At 43.8% G+C, this 21072-nt stretch overlaps 1 protein-coding gene across 8 annotated transcripts in view; it reads right to left on the minus strand.

Moving 5' to 3' along the window:
* Positions 1-18375, minus strand: part of LOC147892630 (peptide transporter family protein) — a 56480-nt gene extending 38105 nt beyond the window's left edge. For 4 of the 8 annotated variants that reach the window (XM_087387249.1, XM_087387247.1, XM_087387246.1 and 1 more), the window contains exons 1-4: positions 17354-17989; positions 9418-9475; positions 9172-9289; positions 8962-9079 (exon numbers count right to left, since the gene is read on the minus strand). In XM_087387249.1, the coding sequence (XP_087243375.1) occupies positions 8962-9079; positions 9172-9289; positions 9418-9475; positions 17354-17983 (924 nt within the window). In that variant the 5' untranslated portion in view covers positions 17984-17989. Of the gene's footprint in view, positions 1-8961; positions 9080-9171; positions 9290-9417; positions 9476-17353; positions 17990-18100 lie in introns of those variants that run through there. The other 4 variants (XR_015542340.1, XR_015542339.1, XM_087387251.1 and 1 more) reach the window with 2 other exon arrangements.
* Between the last annotated feature and the right edge of the window lie 2697 nt (positions 18376-21072).

The following is a 21072-nucleotide window of genomic DNA, read 5'->3' on the forward strand; positions in this document are numbered from 1 at the left end:
GCTTGTAAATAATCCATGGGAATGCTCTCCTACCAGTGGCTTCACTCTCTATCTTACTTTACACAAGAAACATCGTGTAACAAATTTATGATTCTATTTCCTTTTTTAGAAGAGCTGTCGACGTTCGGCAATACTTTTGCTACAACAAAGCTGTCGTTAATGGAATGTACTATTATATGGGCATAGTGAATCATTCCTATGCGTGATGGAGATTATGGTTTTCAACCTTGTGACTATCATGACATTGAAACTACACACTGTGTTGTGTTTTAGAGGATGAGTTTGGGCATGTTCTTGGATTCATCCAGATATATATATCCTTAGCTCAAATTCTGATTTATCACCACTTAAGATCACTCTTACAAAAGATAAGGTTACGGCTCTATAGAGCCGCATCTAATAAATCATCCATTCTTGCCATTGAATACTTTTGCTTAATCATGATACTATTCAAACCTCGATAATCAATTCACAAAAGAAAAGTAAAGTGTGAAATTAGGTTAAAGTTCTCCAACTTGAGGTATTCTTTCAAGTATCTTTACACCTCGGTCTTTTTTGTAAAACATAGCTTGTAAGCAAATTCAGTTATAGGTTTTGCTCTAGGAACAAGTTCAATTTTGAACATTTCTTTTCGGAGCTAATCCACAGGGTAATTCGTCTAAATCAACCAAAAAGCTCACTAAGAATCATTGGCTAACAAGGTTATCTTCTCATCTTAGAACACTCTATGAGAAAGGAAAGAAGCGCTCCTAGGAAATATATGCATTTCTACAAGACAATGTATTAAGTTATCACTCCACTATTTTGGGCCGTAGTTGATTGGAAAAGCATAGGCAAGGAGGCTGTTATGCTCTAGCCGAGATAGCATGACCTCGGATCGGTGGGCATTTTCTCTTAGATGGCCAACTTTTGTAATAATTAATGTGCGTAATTAAATGGTCAAGAAAAGTAACTGCCAAGGTCCAAGGTGAGGGCGTAATGGCATTGACTAGATAGTTCTAATAGGGCTAGGGCCTAGGTGCATCTAATGTGTAAATTGCCAAGGGGCAATTGTTTTAAAAGGGAACTCCAAAAGAGGGGTGAAAAAGGATGCATCTAAGTAAGGGCCTAAAATGTGACATGTGGCCAGGAACTATTTAGGGAGATTGGGGTCTCAAGGATAAGGATGAGGAAGAATTATGAAGAAATATACGTAACGAGACGAATCCTATCCTTGAGTTTGGCTGGGTGGAAAAATAAGTTGCCATCGCCCGTGATTGCACCAGTGTAGGAATAGATGATTGGAAGCTGTTTAACATTTTGGTATCAGAGCATTAGGCAAGAAAAAGATCAGGGGAGGATCGTTGGCTGCCCGTGAAGCGTTGACGAAGAGACCGACGGAAGTTGGTAGGGACGTCGAGAAAAGCCGTCGCTGACGAGTCGCCTATTGACGTGCTGAGTCGTGGAATGGCCACCGTGGTCTACGAAGGACTTTAATCAACGGACGGCTGAGCTTGGGACAGCGCAGTTGGTTCGACGGTCGAATGAAGAGTGGGCTGATCGAGACGCGTCAATTGAAATATACTGGCTGGGAATTAGTCGCGAAAGGTGATTAGCAGTTGAAGAAGAATAAATCGGTTTGACGGTTGGTAGGGGAAGGAAGTTACAGCCTGTTCAACGAATGAACCGGTTATTCGGTGGAGATTTGTAGATAAAGCGGAACGGCTGGACAAGGTAGAGCGCCACTATGCTTGGATAAAGCGGCAAGTGCGTGCAAATGAGGAGATTTGGCAAATCTTTCCTACAGTGTGGCGTGTACCTTACTTACTTTGCATCCAATTTTGCAAAGTTACGAGGCTGCGCACATTCGTGATTTCTTCCTGGGCTTCTTTTGTTTGAGCTCGTGTGGGGCTGGTCTACAAGAGATCAAAGGCTGCTTGCAGAATTGGGGAGACAGCCGTTGCGGAATTCGAGAGAGCACATCGAGTCCGAAGAATCCCAGGGAGCACAGTTTTTATATCGCTTTCCAGTTTTTTGTTTGCAGTTTATATTATTTAAAAAAAGCAGAAAAGTAAGAGTGAGAAAAAAAAAAATTCCCTTTCAACAAAATGGAACCAGAAGGGCAGAGTTCAAGGGTGAATCCTAGCGAGTCTAGAGCTCAATCTACACAACAGATGTCACATCACGCAGCACCTACATTGATTGGTAGGATCTCAATATTAGAGGATGCTTTACAGCAGATTATGAACCAGCAGCTTCAGGTGAATGCTGGTCAAAATGAGATTAGGGAGATGGTGCAAGCCTTGTCGGCTAGACCGTCTAGGATTGACAAGGGCAAAGCTCCAGCAGAGCCAGAGCCCAGTGTACATTCCTTAGAGCGCGCAAGGGTCAAAGTGCCTAATATCGCTAATTATAGACCGGAGAAGTACGCTGGTCGGATGACCGAGCACAGCTCTGATGTGATCGAGGTTTGGTTGCACAAGTGGGAAGAAGCCTTCGCCATTTGTGAGATTAGATCCGATCTAAAGAAAATCCGCGAGGCCACACACCTGTTTATTGAGGCAGCGGATAGATGGTGGATAAAGCAACAGAAGGATCAAGTTGCTCCAACCACCTGGGAAGGGTTCAAAACTGAATTCAAGAAACACTTTCTCCCACCTGATGAAGAATCCCGAGCTTGGGATGCTTATAGAAGTCTTCGTCAGAGGAGCTTGTCAGTGGCAGAGTACACTGACAAATTCAGGGAATGTGTTATGAAAATAACAGACCCTCTCCCTATGTCGGTTCAGTTAAAAGACTATATCTATGGACTGAACGACAAGATGAAAATGGAATTCGGGCTAAATATGTGACTACACTAGATGAATCTATAGCAGTAGCCCTGAACTATGAGGATGCCAAAGGTAGGTCTGGTGGATTTGTGCAGGCAGGGACTCAGTATCAGCACCCGAGAAAAGGGGGATTTCAGAGGAAATGGGTTACAAAGACAAGTGTCTCACAGCCAAGTGGCCAAACCAAGCAGGTGAAGCCGGTTGAGGGACCAACAAAAACAAGTACCACCGTTGGGGTGAAAAGGAAAATAACTCCAATGGCAGCCCGGGCTTGGTCAAAGTCCTCATTGACCCCTGAACGAAAAGAGAAAGCTAGGAAAGAAGGATTGTGCTTCGGCTGCCTTGAGCGACATCAGTGGAAGGATTGTCCACTGAATAAAGACCGTCGCACGGCTAATATGATAATATCTGAATGCGACGTAGAAATGCAGGAGAGTCCCAGTGCGGAACATATGCAGATGCAACTGGCGGGACCTTCTCAGAGGTTAGTACCTTGTTTGTTATGTGTATCTGTTGCTAAGTTAGTGACGAGTGCACCTGATAACATCCTATCTAAGCCCGCAGCAACGGGGTATACAGCCTTCAATGATACGGAGTTAATTAAAATGAAAGGGCAAGTAGCCGATCATGATGTCATTGTGTTGTTTGACTCAGCGTCAACTCACAATGTGATTAACTCCAAGCTCGTGAAGAGGCTGAAATTAAAGACAAGTCCATCTGACTATGCGTATACAGTCAGGATGGCAGACGGAAGTTCAACTGAAGTATGGGACCAGAGGGTTACCCAGTTGGAGCTTCGGATTCAGGACTATACTGAGAAGCTTGATTTTGAAATGACCAAGCTTGCTCATGCGGATATAGCCCTGGGAATGGCATGGCATTCTAGTAAGAATCCAGCCATTGATTGGAAAAAGCACGTATATCAATTCAAGATGAATGATGTGCTTTATGTCTTACGAGGTGAAAAAGATATACCTCAGGGACCGTTGGTTTCCGTGATGGAAATCAGAAAGGCTCAAGTAGAGTTTTTGTACCTTTGCACAGCATCGGTAGAGTCGATGGATGAGTCTTCGACTAGCACTGATGTTACGCAAAGTGGTGAGATGGCCAAGCTGGCTAATCTTATAACAGAGGAGTTCTCTGAATGTTTTAGGGATGAATTACCTTATGGGTTACCTCCAGAGCGGAAAGTTCAACATAAGATTGAACTGATCCCGGGGGCAGAACCTGTAAATAGACCTCCCTATAGAATGAGTTTTACTGAAGAGGCGGAGGTGCGTAGACAATTGGAAGAATACCTCAAGTTGGGGCAGATTCAACCAAGTTTCTCACCTTTTGCTTCGCCAGTGATATTAAAGAGGAAAAAGGATGATACGTTTCGCCTCTGTATAGATTACAGAGCATTGAATAATATCACTGTTAAGCACAGGTATCCGATGGCTCGGATTGATGATTTGCTAGATGCATTACATGGAGCCGTGATTTTCAGCAAGATAGATCTTAAGTGCGGCTATCATCAGATCCGGATTAGAGCCGAGGATGTGCATAAAACCGCTTTTAGAAGCAGGTTTGGTCATTATGAGTTTTTGGTAATGCCCTTCGGACTTACCAATGCTCCAGCGACCTTCGTCATGCTTATGAACGATTTACTACGTCCGTATATCGGAAAGTTCGTAGTACATTTTATTGACGATATCTTGATATTCAGTAAAAGTGTTACTGAGCATTGTGAACACTTAAGGATAGTGTTCAGTACTTTGAGGAAAGCCAGTCTTTACGTGAATAAGAAGAAAACTATACTGTGTATGGTTAGGCTTGAGTACTTAGGGTTCATAATTACTCCACAGGGGGTAGAAATGGATCCGAAGAAAGTGGCTGCGATACTAACTTGGCCAATCCCTCAGAGTCTGACCGCGTTGCGATCATTCTTGGGATTTGTCCAGTTTTATAGAAGGCATATCAAAGGATATTCCGAAATAGTATCGGCATTGACTGATCTGACCTCAGATAAAGTACCTTTTATTTGGGGACAGAATCAACAGGAAAGTTTTAACACCATAAAACAAGCTGTGGTCTCAGGACCGGTGTTAAAAATAGTTGATCCCCAGAAACCGTTGTTCCTAGAAACCGATGCGAGTGGCATTGCGGTAGGAGCAGTTCTCCTTCAAGAGGGAAGGCCAGTCGCCTTCGAAAGCAAGAAGCTTTCTCCCTCTCAAAGGAATTGGCCAACTCATGAATTGGAGTTGTATGCTGTTATCCATGCTTTGAAAACATGGAGGCATTATCTGTATGGTTCAGAGTTTTATGTGGATGTAGATCATGATACTCTGAAACATTTCTGTAAACAGCCTGACTTGAGGGGCCGCCAAGCTAGGTGGGCAGAGCTCATGCAGGAGTTTAATCTAACGATTCGGTACCGAAGAGGAAAAGACAATAAGGTAGCTGATGCGTTGTCTCGCATTATGCACCACCTGAGTTTCACGGTATTAGAGAGTGCTCTAATGACCGAGATTAGAGAAACTCAGAAGGTGGACGAGTTTGTCCAGAGCTTATGGCCTAAGGCTCATGTGTTAAAACCCGGGGAAAATGAAAAGGATGACCTGGCATCCAGAAAAGGTCAAATTTATGCAAGATATACCATAAGGGATGGTATGCTGGTTAGAAATGGCAAGGTTGTAGTACCTGGTCAGAATGATCTCAGGCAGAGAGTCATTCGACAGTGCCATGATAGCCCGTGTGCGGGACATCCAGGTGTCGAGAAGACATATGATCTCGTGAAGCGAGATTTCTTTTGGCCAAAGATGAAAAAGCATATTCATGAATATGTGACGGTGTTTCTCGTGTCAGGTAAGTAAGGCCGAGCGGGTGAAGCCACCTGGACTTTTACAACCCTTGGAAATACCACTAAGTAAGTGGGAGAGCATTTCCATGGATTTTATTGTAGGGTTACCTGCAACACAAGGAGGGTATAATTCTATCCTTGTGGTGGTTGATCGTCTAACCAAGATGGCTCACTTCATTCCGACTAGAGAGTCTATTAGTGCCCCGCAAGTAGCGGATTTGTTTATTAAACATATATTTCGTCTGCATGGATTGCCTAGATCCATAGTATCAGACAGAGATGTCAGGTTTACCGGTCATTTTTGGACAGCGGTATTTGAGACACTAAGGACTGAGTTGGGAATGAGTAGTGGGGATCATCCTGAGACGGATGGTCAGACGGAGAGAGTCAACCAGACTTTAGAGGATATGCTGAGAGCATATGTGTCATTGAGGCAACATACATGGGACAAGTGGTTGCCATTGTTGGAGTTTGCCTACAATGATCGAAAACATTCATCTACCGGGTTCAGTCCGTTTGAGCTGAACTATGGTTATAGACCAGCCAATCCGACTATAGTTGGAGTACCTCAGAAAGTGCCTAGTGCCGCGAACTTTGTAGTTCAGATGCGGGAGATGCTAGCACTTGCGAGAGCTAACATCCGCCAGGCTATGGATAGAGCCAAGGTGTATGCGGATGAAAATCGGTCTATAAGAGTATTTGAAGAAGGAGAAAAAGTTTTTCTCAGAATTCCTTCGCACTCGAAGTCGTTGACTTCAAGAGAGTGTGCTAAGTTATCACCTCGATACTGTGGGCCGTGGTTAATTCTAAAGAGAATAGGCAGTGTAGCCTATAAATTAGAATTGCCACAGGGATGTAAGGTGCACCCGGTTTTTCATGTTTCACGCTTAAAGAAATTTTTGCATACAGGTGACTCACTAATCGAAGGTGTGGTTTTGTTTCAGGAGATAGAGGATATTGCAAGGCGCAAACCAACAAGAATCCTGGATCGAGGAACAATGCAAATACGAAATCGGAAGATACCCACGGTGTTGGTTGCATGGCATGGTCAGCCTCTATCGGAAGCTACTTGGGAATCCGTGTACCAGTTGCGGAGAGCATTCCCAGATTTCATCATCGAGGACGCTGATGCTTGAAGAGGGAAGGAACGTTATGCTCTAGCCGAGATAGCATGACCTCGGATAGATCGGTGGGCATTTTCTCTTAGATGGCCAACTTTTGTAATAATTAATGTGCGTAATTAAATGGTCAAGAGAAGTAACTGCCAAGGTCCAAGGTGAGGGCGTAATGGCATTGACTAGATAGTTCTAATAGGGCTAGGGCCTAGGTGCATCTAATGTGTAAATTGCCAAGGGGCAATTGTTTTAAAAGGGAACTCCAAAAGAGGGGTGAAAAAGGATGCATCTAAGTAAGGGCCTAAAATGTGACATGTGGCCAGGAACTATTTAGGGAGATTGGGGTCTCAAGGATAAGGATGAGGAAGAATTATGAAGAAATATACGTAACGAGACGAATCCTATCCTTGAGTTTGGCTGGGTGGAAAAATAAGTTGCCATCGCCCGTGATTGCACCATTGTAGGAATAGATGATTGGAAGCTGTTTAACATAGGCCTATGCAAAGTCACCAACCACAAGGTTGCAAGGTGTACGTTGTATTTCATGTTTCTTTGTTGTAACAATTTTTACAACCAATTGATTCTCTAATATATGCAATTGTTATGTGACAATAACTAGAGGATGATGGGACCGGAAAAAAATGTATATTTGAAACCAAAAGATATGTATGGTGTTGGTTGCTTGGCATGGACTTCCTCTATCTAAGACTACCTAAGAATGCATTTACCAAATAGGGAGGCATTATTACATTCCAGTTTGCAATAGAATATATTACTTCTTACAATTTTAAAACAAGCTATATGTCTCCTCATTGCTTGGTTTTGTCCTAATCTCCATCAGGGTTAGCGCTTCTACATTCTCCATATGGAACCTCCTCAGTACCTCCTGATAATACTTCTCCTAACAAATGAAGATATTAAACTTTTCCGCCAGACGTCTATTCCCAAAAAGAAATGGAGAAGTCTTAAAGCTATCATCTCGTACTCCTTCATCAAGAGTCCCTACCTTCCTCCTATGATCACTTCTAATAATTCAGTCATCATTGTACAAGAATATAATCATGGTCGTACCTCCTCTTGTGCAAAGATAGAGGTTTGCAATAAGATGGACTACAAGACAAGCCTATCTCAAAAAACTAGTCATCTATCCTCTGGTACCACGCGCTTCAAGCCTATTTCAGCCCATAAACTATCCTACGAAGCTTGTATACCTTCTTTTCTTCACTTGTATGCAAAAAGCCCTCTAGCTATTTGACAGACTTCCTCCTGTAGCTCTCCATTTAGAAAGCCAAACCTCATGTCCATCCAAAAACTAGGCCATTGATGGTGGGCAGCCAAAGCCATTACCATGTGTATGATAGTTATTAGTCATCCTGCCTATAGGAGCATATGTCTCCCCATAACCTACTCCCTCGACCTGTGCATAGCCTTTGACGACAAGTCTTGCTTTGTACCTAGCCAAGGCTCCATCAAATTTGTACTTGGTCAAGTAAACCCACTTGGTTCCAATGATCCTTATCTTTTGAGGTCTATCAACCAAGTCCCACGTGTGGTTTTTCAAAATGACCTCCATTTTTTATTACATAGTGTTGGGTACCCCCATGCGCACAGCCCTAAAATGGCACTAGGCTCCATCCAATTGGACTGCATCAAGTTCTTCAACAGGAAGAAGCAGCCAAGGAGAAAGAGTTCTTGATAAGTATATATATGCCATTTTGAGACAGAAAATTGCAAAGCATCTCCAGAATCTAGGCTCCAAAAAGTGTATAATGAGCCTTGAGTCTTGACAATAATTTCTGAGGTCTAGATTCTTTAATTGGACAAGAACAGTCTAAAACATCTCAGATCCAATAAAATGTGTTTTGTATTACCATGGTTGGCCATGTAATCAAATCAGGGGGGTTCTAGCTGTTACGCAGTCCCTTCCCACCTGTCGTGTGACCAATACCAGCAAGTCAAAAGCGTGTCTGCATGGAAGGTAAAGGGGGGGACACAAGGAGTGTTTGAAAGTGGCAAGTTAGCCTTATCTAAGCAGGATCACTGATCTTCAAATATCGAGCTGTTTCTATTGTACCCACTGTGACCATGTTAGCAATGTAGCATGCTTCAGTTTCTTTAACTTACTCCTAGAACCATGTGGCATGAATCTTTGTCACAAATAAGATGTTTTTAATACATCATAAACAGCATGTACCTGGCATGCTCTAGTCTTTGCTCGTGTCTCAGCAGTACTAGGTATATCATGGTTTGGTTTTGAGAATTTTTTCTCTCCACGATCACATGAGCCCCAACCATCTGAGAACCTACCAGACCTATGAGTCCACATTCATCAAAGGCTTTATATTAGTTTTTCACAGTAATCACTTGACAATTTGTAACTCCTACCCTCAAATAGGACACTTACTGCATGCTTGCCCGCACAACAAATTCTGCTCTCTGTACTGCACTGTTTTGGTCGAACTTTATTGTCTTGTCCTTGATTTCAAATGATATATTGAAGAAGAATGCAATCTTCCGCCAACCTAACACACAACACTATGCAAAACGCTGAGCCAACAAAACTTTTCTGTAAACAAGGCTTGTTCCTGAGTTCATGACAAAAGAGTTAAAAAATATTATCACTTAGAAGCACACAATTATCCAAACTCACCACACTTTTTTATATAAGGTTTCCCTTGCATCAATGTATAGTCGCCTTTCTCTAATACCTGCTTATGAGTCATCATGAAACACACATACTTAACATTAGTTCTTAAGTAACACACATCATAGCAATTCAAATCACGTTACTTGAACCTTCTAGAGAAGATTCCAATATACAACATGCATTCTGAACGTGACAAAAGATCTAGTAAGCCATTCTAATAAATTCCACAATCAAATATCTCCAATTTACAAGACAAAGCACATAAAAGCCACTAAGGAAATAGTCAATTCTTTCTTCATATACTGCATCAGTAGTCAAGCAAAAAGGACCCAAGGAGACACTTTTAATCAAGAAATGCAACCAGCAATTATAGGACAACTATTGTTTCGGATGTCTGTGGTGTTTAATATGTGTAATTGGAGGGGGTCTCTTCATACAACACAAATGATCAACCAAAAATTATCAGAAGAGGATAACGCAACAACCAGCACTCATAGGACAACCATTGCTTTGGGTGTCCGTGGTGCTTAATCCTAGGAGGCATGGTCATGTGTGCGTGCACGCACTTGTGTGTGTGTGTGTGCGCGCGCGCGCTAGAGGAGGCATGGTCGTGTGTACATGCACGTGTGTGCGCTTGTGTGTGTGTGTGTGTGTGCGCACGCGCGCACTCGCGATACCATAAACAATGGCACTACCTAGAGTACCTATGTTTTGGGATGGCTTACCTTGGTGGGGTTGCACCTAGAGGAACAAGAGTTGCAGGTGCAAAGACCGAAGATCAAGGACATGTCCAACTTGTTCCTAAGAGCTAGTTGATGATAGAGAAGTTGATGGAGCATCTATATCAATGAGTGGGTGTTGGTCCATAGTGGGTCGTTGAGACGGGGTGTTGGAGGTAAGAGGTCAACTCCCTACTTGTGAGCCTCCACATGAGGAGGACATGGGGGAGTTGTACCAGATAAGTTGGACTCAGAGGGAAGCCACATGGGCAAATGAGAAAGCTGCCATGAGGACAAACCTGAGAGAGGAGAGAGTTGCCACATGGGCAGCAGAGACAGCATCCCAATTGGTTGCAGCAACAGGCCTTGCAATGGCAACCAGAGCAGTACAACTGTTGTACAATTGCACGACAACAAGAACATGCCAACAATAACTACAATAGTCAATATTACAACAGGCGGCGAGCCAATATGCGCTCGCAAGACCAACAAGAAGAAAACAGCCTAATGACGACGAGAGGTGTAAGCAAGCACGCGAAGAAATGCTTCTACTATGACCCATTAATAAGAGGGACTACAAGAAGATGAAGGCTAATCTAAAGAAGAAGGGGTCCAAGCAGGAGTCAACGGACTCAAAACCATTGGCAAGCATGGTAACAAAAATAGGAGATCCTTTTTTGGTGACAACTCTGAGTGTTGCTGAGATCAATCAAATGTGCAGATCTAAGTGGAATTGTTGTAATGTTTGACATTAAGAGATGGATCAATGGGTCAAAGGGACAATGAGCCTTTGTAAAGGTGGAGGACAGCCTTGGGTGGCTACTCTGACTGTTGTTCTAAGAACGAGGCTAACACAGCGTGCATGAAGGTGGTGTCTTTGGAGGTAATTCCAAGATCAAGGTCAAAGTACAAAGGACACCGAAGATCATGGTTGTTAAGACACTCGTGTCTTATGATAAGACACTTAAGACACGTGTCTTACCTTAAGACACCTTTAGACACTCGTGTTTTTTTTTTTTTGGGTAGGTGGGGAGTAACAACACACATTGAGTTTGACTTAGCCATGCTATCATTGTTGGTGACTTTGGATCTAGCAGTGGCAGTGACCTCATAGATTCAGATTAGGATGAATCTTCAAAGATTTGAGTCTTGAGAGTCGAAAGCTTCCTTTCAATTATGTGTATCGAGATGCAGTTTTCATTCATGTCACATGTGACAAGATTCAATTGTCAATTTAAACCTTTAAGTACTCAAAACTTGCGAGCTCTTCAGTCGTGAGTCTTAACTTTAACTTTTAAGTCTTATGTGACGAGTCTTGACTCTTAACTACATTGTACAAGTGCATTGTTTCTTCTTGCATTATTTAAGTATAGCTTATTGTACTTCTAGAATCTAGCACCTAGCTATGCTAGCAAGTTGTACATTTGTATACTTATACATATAATAATTAAATATTTATTATTATAACCACAATGGCGTGTCTTACGTGCCTTATCTTTAAGACACTTTAGACACTCGTGTCTGAAGCGTGTCGTGTCTTACAACCATGCCGAAGATGGAAGTATAGAGTTACACATGGATGATGTGGGTGCTTATGTGGGAGACTCAGATGAGACATGGGGCTGCTCCGAATTGCTAGCCCTCTGTAGGGCTGCAATGGCTGCTCCAATCGAAGTAGGGAGCGAAGCTGCCACCAGATCAAGTGTTGAGAGAGCCTCCAAAGCAGTAGTCTCTGGAACTGAAGAAGTAGCCTGGAGGTGGCCTCAGCATGAGATGTCTCAATGGGAGCATCTACCAAAACATGGATATCCATACCATCTAGAGAAGCAGCCGTTTGATCTGTAGATGGAGACCAGAACCCAACGAAGGCCCGAAGGTGCCATCAAAGGGACAAGACGAGTGTCACATGTCGGAAGCGAAGTATGTGCCCTAGGAGCACTCTACCGTGAAGGAACTATTCCAACAACCTGTCGCTGAGGAGCACTCTGTGGGGGATGAGGAGCGCTTTGAGGAGGACGAGGAGGAACTGTATCAAAAGACTTTTTTGGCCTCATTTTCCTTCTGTGGCAAAATGCCTAAAGGTCATGGTTGTAAGACACGTTAAGACACGACACCTTAGACACGCTTCAAACACGAGTGTCTAAAGTGTCTTAAAAATAAGACACATAAGACACGTCATTGCAATAATAAATATTTAATTAATATCTGTATAAGAATACAAGTATACAACTTGCTAGCATAGCTAGCAACTAGATTCTAGAAGTACAATAAGCTACACTTAAACAATGCACTTGTACAATGTACTCAAGAGTTAAAAGGTAAAGCTAAGACTCACGGCTCAAGAGCTTGCAAGTCACGACATAACTTTAAAGGTTTACACTGACGATTGAATCTTGATATTCAAAAAACCAAGAGGGCTACGTAGATTTTATTACCAACCATCATAGATCAATAAACATATATATCATGACAACAGTCTGTCAGTCACATGTGACATGAATGAAATCTACATCTCAATACATATAATAGGAAACTTTCAACTCTCAAGAGTCAAATCTCTCGAGATTCATCCTAATCCGAATCTGTGAGGTCACTGCCAATGCTGGATCCAAAGTCGCCTTCAATGATAGCATGGTTAAGTCAAGCACAATGTTTGTTGTTACACCCCACCCACCCAAAAAAACAAAACAAGAGTGTCTTAAGGTAAGACACGTGTCTTAAGTGTCTTTAGTGTCTTATCATAAGACACGAGTGTCTTAACAACCATGCTGAAGGTCCTACAAATCCTGCATTGGTCCTGTTTGCCCGCAATTTTCATTCTTTGTCGAAAGAAGGAACCATCCAAGCGTTGAAGCATGATGTGATCATCAGATAAGTTAGGATCTTTCACCAAGACCCTGACTCTCGGCACCCCATCTGACTTGATTACCTCTACCGCCGAGGAAGGCAATTCCAAACACCTCTCCGATGAAACCGAGGAGTCCATGATAAACCTGAGGAAGTCCAAGAAATCGGATGAAGAGGGAAGTGCCACCCTTGTCCTCTTCTATTGGGTCAAAACCCAAAGTGAAAAGGCCCAAAACGTGCTCTCCCACATAAAAGATATCATAACCTGCAAAGTACCATGTCATGCCTACATCCGGGTGTCACACGAAAGTCATGCATTTTATTTGTTTAAGCATATTTACAAAAACTTTACATGAAATACAGCTATGTACAGTTGATAATCTCACAAGCCAGTAGATCAAGTTAGCATGTCCACCTCAAGATCTGGGCCTCTTCCTTGAGGTGACACAATAGCCTGATGAGAGGACAACATACCAACAACTTCATCAAGGAAAAGAGTATAACTTGCTGTCACAGTAGCCCATGTGATACCAATTCCTAAATTTTCTTCAGGAGTATGACCATTGGAAGATGTACCATTCCATGTTGGAGGAGGCAAAGGTCTCCTAACCGAGACAATATTCCTTGTAGTCTACCAAGTTTTAGTGCAATGTTTTATCTTGGCTTTAGACTGAGATGTGGAGGGCATCAACATAGAAGCATTCCCATTGGAGATAATATGTGCCTTTCCCTTATCATGGGCTGCACTTGCTAGTTTATTGCCTCTATTTTTAGCCACAGAAGGCCTAGTGGCATCCTTGTTTTACATCAGAGAGGGCAACGCATCCGGAGGCATTTTATGCAAAACCAAGGGGCATTGCAAAGCGACGCGCCCAAATTCTTTGCATTCAAAGCATGCTCCTGCAAATAGACCCTATTTCAGCTTGTAGAAAGCACTCCCCATAGCAACATCATTTACTGTAACAGAGTAAGATTCTGGAGTGGGGGCATCTATGTCCCACACGCACGGAGCACACACATACATACATGTGTGTGTGTGCGCACGCGCGCGCCTACATACAAAGACAACAACCCTAGTAGTGCAGAATGCGAAATAAACTCAAATCTCTCAATAATCTCATCAGGCACTGCAGCACCACTCATTGAACTCACAAACAGAATACAGCATCTAGTGAAGGCATAGAAGTCAGAATATTCATCCACCAATCATGGCAACAGTGCTGGGAAAATTTGATGTCAAGGGAGACTACTTAGATACCTGCCACTTTCTATGCTTTCACCGAGCCTTCGAAGGGTTCAAACTTCAGCTTGCATGAGTAGGACTAGCCAAAATGCCTGCCTATTTATAAGGGTTACAGGGACCTGAAATCTGAACCAGAACCAGCCGACTTGCTGGTCTGACTTAACCCAGCTGGAACAATACCAAATCTGGTACATTTGATAAAGCAGGTACAGGCACCTACTGCCCGGGATTGTAGAGCACTCCCATGTGATTTGCAGCTGACTTCTTCTGGTACTTGCCATGCAAAGAGCCATGCAGACAGCACGGCTGTTCCAGCATTAGAACCTGCTCCAGCCAAAAGCTGCCTCGTGTGTGTTCTAGCCTTTGCCAATCCTCCAAACTTGCTGTCAACTCTGCACAATCCTCTTGTCCAGATATGCATCCTATATACAGTGCCCTAACCCCTTCTCCTCATTTGGGGGCTCATAGGTGGGCCAGTGACACTCCAACACTCCCTCTCAATGTCATGATTGTGTGCCAATCAATACTGATTTGTCTGATCAGATGCTCCAATTGATCTCTGGGAAAAGCCTTCGTGAAAATATCAGAGATGCTGTCCTCTGCTGAGCGATACAGCAGCTCCAGCACCTCATCCTGGATCAGCTCCAGAAAGAAGTGATAGTGAACCTCAACGAGCTTCATACGAACATGGACCACCAGGTTCTTTGCAAATGCTATGCAACTCATGTTGTCGCAGATGATCACTGTCAACTCCTCCTGAAAAACTCCCATGTCCTCCAGTACCCACCTAAGCCAAACACACTTGCATGCTGCCGAGCAAGCTGCCTCTATAGAAAAGAGCACAACTGTCGGTTGCTTCTTGCTTAGCCATGATATGGCACCCTCTGCAACCATGAAGCAGTAACCTGAAGTTAACTGCCATGTATCCCAATCTCCAGCCCAATCCAAATCTTGGAATCCTCCCAGCTCACTACCAGAGCGATACGTGATCCCATTGCTTGATGTGCCCTTGAGGTGCCTTTAAACTTGCTTTCATGTGATCCTCCCTTGGTTTGGATGAGAACTAACACAGGACTCGAACTGGAAAACCTTTGTCAGGCCTAGGATTAGTTAAGTCCAACAAACTACCAACCATTCTCTGCATCAACAAGCTGAGACATGTTCTCATTGCTCAGCTTTAACCCAACCTCTATTGGGGTTGGTGCTGCTTTGCAATCCTGCACTTGAAACCATTTCAACACCTCCCTACGGTACCTTTCTTGACAGATAAAAATGCTGTCATTTTTGCACCAATCTTCAATCCCAAGGAAATAACGGAGCAGTCCCAAATCTGTCATTTCAAACTCCTCCATCAAGAATCCCTTGACCTCTTGGATCTTGAGCCTGTGATTACCTGTGATAATCAAATCATGTACATACAGGATCATTATCATGGTTTTAGCTCCTCTGTGAAAAGATAGAGGTTAGGATCCAATGGACTACGAGAAAAACCAATGTCTCCAGAATGGGCCTCCCAGCTATGTGATTTGCTGCAACCCCTGGGTCTGCCCCTACACTCGTTCTATGCAACCTCCTTGCCTGCCTGACATTGGCTGCCTAAATCCTCCTTCTTTGGTGCCTGTTTTATCCTAGGCTGACACCTGCTCCTGGGAGAACCAAAGCGCTGTATAGCTGCCACACAGACCTAGAAGCAGCCACATGGGTGCAGTGTCACACGAGCAGATGACAGTCAAGTGTAGGTCCCATGCAGCTTCAGCAGAAGAGCAGCCAACAACCATGTCGGCAACAACCCGGCGTACTGCCACAAAACACACCTGCCAACCAGCAGCAGGTGTGTGCTCTCTCTGGCACAGGTTATGAGGAGGATAAAAGTAACTAGCACCATCAAAAAACTTTGTCAGCTTTTGGACAGACTTGACCTTTGCGTATTGTGAGATCCGTAGAAGTCCAAGTCTCTCTGTCTTAAGTCTTACATGTAGAATATACAATGAGGATGATCAGATTAACATACACGAATGTCCAAGATCTCTCTATGTAGCTCCGATGATAACGATACAATGAGATTCAGCCTTAACTTTGTCCTTGTCAAATAAGAATATGGTCTCCTTCTCAACTAGAGGAAGCCTAAACGACATATATTCAAGCTGTTTGAGGGGTAGCGATGCTACACCTTGAAGATTAGAGTCAAAAGGCAACCTCAGGTAGCATCATAGGGGAGCTTTAAATTTGAAGACATGTCCAACCTCCCAAATTTCATGAGCGCAGCATTTCAGCCTCATTGCCCTTTATGGCTAACATATCTTATCACCCCCACCATCCACCCCCAAAAATGCACTCATTACATGGTGGTGAGCTAAGAATGTATATATATTACCTTCCCTAAGATCAAGGGCCCCTTTAGAGGAAGAAAGGGATGAAGAGCATTTTTGTTGCACTTATAGAAACGTAATAAAGTAACCATTTAAGATGTTGACACTTATTTTCATTTGCATAGGCTTGTTACTCCTTGCTTGATGTCATTAAAAGCTTGCTTTATGCTGTTTCAAGCTGCTTCAAAATACTTACTGTACAAAGCACTACTTTCTGACATAAGGCCAAAATAAACCGTCCCTAAACTTTGAGACGAGGACCACGAGGTTGGACCATCCGTAGTAACACTAAAACGTCCTTATGAATATATAAGAGCCATCCTATGTACATGGATTTTAATTTATGGTAGTCATGGATCAATCTGTTAAGCCCACTTAAACTCCATTTGACCAATATTGCTAGCAGATCATTTGCCGAAGGTAAAAAGCTTCCTTAACATGGATAACATTGTTAATCTGGGAAACAACGATATTTCAGGCTTCATCCATCCCATTGTTAAAGAATGACGAAGTTGCTATTGATCGCTCGTCCAAGCCAATGGAAAATAAGGGGATGGCATCCACGAGAGAGTTGATATCAAGATCTAGCGACCTCCGTAGAAGTAAACTTCCAGTCGCCTCACTGGACTTCTGTCGCAGGCGTTTGAATAGAAATTGCCTTCTAAGTTTGATGGATTCATTCCTTCATACAAATCCAATTTTATGCTATTCCCGTAATGAGCCAATAAACTGCGCACAGCCAAAAGGAGGGAACTTCTTACACTCATAGCAGCGTTTTGCATGTGCTTAAACATTGCTGCGGAGGGCACACCCGACATCCATTCATTTGCAACAGGATGATTACCGCTCAAAGGCATGTTCTCATTGCCTTCGGCCCATAATTTGCCGCCTCTAGATCTTTCAATCAGTTCGTGCGAAGAAGACACAAGAGGATCATAGGCTACAATTTCTTTGGATTGAAACCTTGCCGGTTGACATGATCGCTCCATGCTATCACGAGTTTCTAAGACGCGTTCAAACCTCTTAGCCCGGATCGCTTCTGATGTTGATTCTCCGAGCCGAGCAATTTTTTGAGGCTGGAGCCGTGGAAGTACCGCGAAGGGAGCATCTGCAATTTGCAACGGAAGCAGTCTCTTCTCATCCTTCGGGGGCCTTCTTTGGTCCAATACATTGTTCGAGATCTGTGGCGAGATTAGCTGCGTCTTAGGTGTCTGATGCGCGAGAGGCTTGCTGGAGCTGCGACGAGCAACAGTGGAGTCGATAAGTTCCCAAAACGCCGCATCGTCGTCGAGGGAGCCATCATCTGCCAGGAATGACATTCGCGCCGTGCCACGGAGCCTCAAAAAAATCCCATCGGGCACAGCTACAGGGCAAAGATGTGAAAGATACATTTAGCGAAAGCGTGGAGCAAAGCGATTCGACTGTGAAGATGGAAAAAGTGGATGTGCAAGGTGCAGAAGGGGAAGGAAAGATCTGGGAGAGGGGGAGAAGGGAAAGGGGGGAAGCACCTGAGGGGAATGAGCGATGGAAGGCAGTGATTGAGAGGAGGAGAAGAAGAAGAAGATGTTGGATGAAGAGAGGAAGACGAAGATCATTTCAAAGAGATTAGGGTTTTGTTCAACAGAGATGAAGCCTTGAAAGCTTGAAGAAACTCATCTTCTTCCTTTCTTGTTCTTCTTCTTCTTCTTCAGGTTTTCAAATCTTTTCCTTCTTCTTCTTCTTCTTCTTCAGGATTTCAAATCTTCAAAACCTCCTTCATGGAAGGAACACCACATGACATGACATGACATGTCATCACCTATGCGCCAACATGGCATCCCTCCCCCCCCAAAACAATCACGATAGCGCTCCACCCGCGCACCCGGCCTTCCGCTTGTCGTCGCCTTGACATGCTCCCTTCAGTCACCACCTTGATTTTTGGGGAAATGCATTTTCCTGAGAGTCACAGTCTTGAGGAGAAGAATCCTCATGCCTCCCAACTCAAGATTTTCGTGCCAACAACATTCAGACCGCCTTGATGAGCCAAATGGCCACCCTGGGCATTTCCCAATAATAGGGCCCCCCACTTGGTGAAAAATACCATTAATTAGTAGTGGAGAAAGTAGAGGGGTGAAACGGAAGGGGCCCAAGGCACGTCCAAAACTTAAAAAAGTTCTGGATGGAGATCAAAGGCTCCTTAAAAAACGTGAAGCGGCCAAGCCCTACCTTCCTCTTAGCTCTCTCTCTCTCTCTCTCTCTCTCTCTCTCTCTCTCTCTCTCTCTCTCTCTCTCTCTCTCTCTCTCTCTCTCTGTGTGTTCTTCCCTCTGCCTCGCTCTAGAACCTCCCTGCTAAAATATCTCCCCTCACCTTTCCCTCCCCCTTAGATCAATCGTAAAGCATTTTATACTTTTGATTGTGGTGTTGCTTCCCCTGTGATGAAAGAATCCCAAGGGACAAGTGAATGCTTTGCCAAGATTATTCATTTGCAAGCTTAAATAAACACATTACCATTGTGCGATGTAAGTGGAAAATTTTGGGTTTCAATTTTGTAAGTATTCAGCAAGCGCATTTAAACATCAACAATTAAACAGTTTGCAAGGAACGTTTCAAAATTCCAATTGTACAAAAGCCGTGTGTTCATATTTATCCAGATAAACTATTCTACCCAAAGGGCTTTTTAAAAAGCATTTTGTACAAAATTTCCCTTTGCCTCTGCCCTATCCCTCCACTCACCCTCCCTCTCCCTCTCCACAGCTCTCATGCTTGCTCCTCTCCCTTCTGTGCCTTAGGCAAAGAAATCATTGTTGGTCATCTTTGTCCTTATCCTTGTAGGATGACTCAAAACTCCCGCTTGGATTTCTTGGAGGATTCCGCTACGATGGGTGTCAATCTAAGGGGGGCGTCAGAGAAATGACAAGGGAGATGTTATTAGTTACGAAAAGTAGATGTTGCAACAAACCTGACAAAAATCCGATCTGGATACACATGAGAAGGAGCAAGCACTGTGTGGTTACACCTAAGCACCCATGTGTCGAGCTTTGAGGCTGGCAACAAGGAAATCAGTGGATGAGGAGGAATCAGATGACATTTAGGAGAGTTTAAATGGCTACTAGAAGTCAAATGGGGCTAGTAGGATTTTTTGGGAAAATTTTAGCAAAACCCTATTAAAAATGCTAACGCGATGCAAAGGGCCCCAAGGGGTTAACTTTATAGATTTTCATAACACAACAGGGGGCGTCAAGCGTATCACAGTGTGCGTTACAAACAGTGCATTATGCATATCCGTGATGTGGCAAGTTAGTGTTAGTATACTGGCATGGCGATAATTGACGGTGCTTTAGTGTTGACGTAGCAACGTGGTGATAATGGGCAGTGCATTAGGGCTATTGCTACATGCGGTGCATTAGGGCTATTGCTACATGCGATGTATTAGGGCTATTGCAACGTAGGGAAGTCAGTAAGGGATCCGAACTTGAATTGTGCACAATTTTGGATTCTAGTCACCTAAGTGGACTCATAAGGTGCTGACTCACCCAATATGGACGTGGAGTGCTCAAGATGACCTACGACAAGCCGAGGGTGCTATTTTCACCTAAGAGCTAGGACTCTGTTGTGGCGACTTCCCGATTTCACCTATCCCTTGGACCTTCTAATTTCACCTAGACCCTATAATTTGATAAATGAAATTAGACTTGCGGGTGCTTAGGGTACCTTGTCTCTTTCCAAGCCACATATGTGTTGAGTGTGCCCATACATAGGATAAATAATGGTGCCTTGGAGTTGCAAATGAATGGGGCCATCAGCTTGTAAGTGTAGACTTGTGTGGTCCTACCATGAGCCTCCACTGGGAGTAGTGGGGCCTTGAGGTCTTGGTATACTCGCGGCTCAGTTGTTGTGCTCCTAAACGATTACATAAAAGACAAGGCCCAATTGGAAAAGTCACAAGTGGCTTCATCCAACGTGTCTCACCCTACTATGCCATTAGTATGGGTGAGGTCAAGGAAGTAACTCCACTTGTGCTAAGGGCGTGAATATAGATGAGATAGACACCACCCTTTTGAATCGGGTGGCCCAACAACTCAAGGGGGGATTGACAAGGGAAGGCCCAAGCAATCCTCACCTATTCCCTAGAAGAGATAACATGTGGTGTGGTCCCTACATGAGCGACCATCAAACTAATTAATGCCCCTGCCTTAGGGCTAGGCCGGCACTCTACTATGCCCATTGCGCTAGATGGGGAAACCATGAGACATCTCAATCGCTATCCTAAGGTTATCCCCTAGCCAGCAGTGTACCAACATAGGTAGCCCCTAAGCTTGCCAACACCACCAAATCAATAATTGGCCATTCAAGGAGCCCCCTCTGCCAATCAAGGCAATATAGGGCTCAAAACCTGCCATTACCTCCACCTATGCTAGGCCTTCAACCTCCAACACCTCTGATCACCTCTATGAACCAAGTCATCATTCAATGAGTGGGAGGAACCAGATTATGCCCCTG

This window comes from Dipteris shenzhenensis, chromosome 16 (genome assembly GCF_047967505.1).
Source record: "Dipteris shenzhenensis isolate YYH24624 ecotype China chromosome 16, Dip_SZ_1.0, whole genome shotgun sequence".
NCBI lineage: Eukaryota > Viridiplantae > Streptophyta > Polypodiopsida > Gleicheniales > Dipteridaceae > Dipteris > Dipteris shenzhenensis.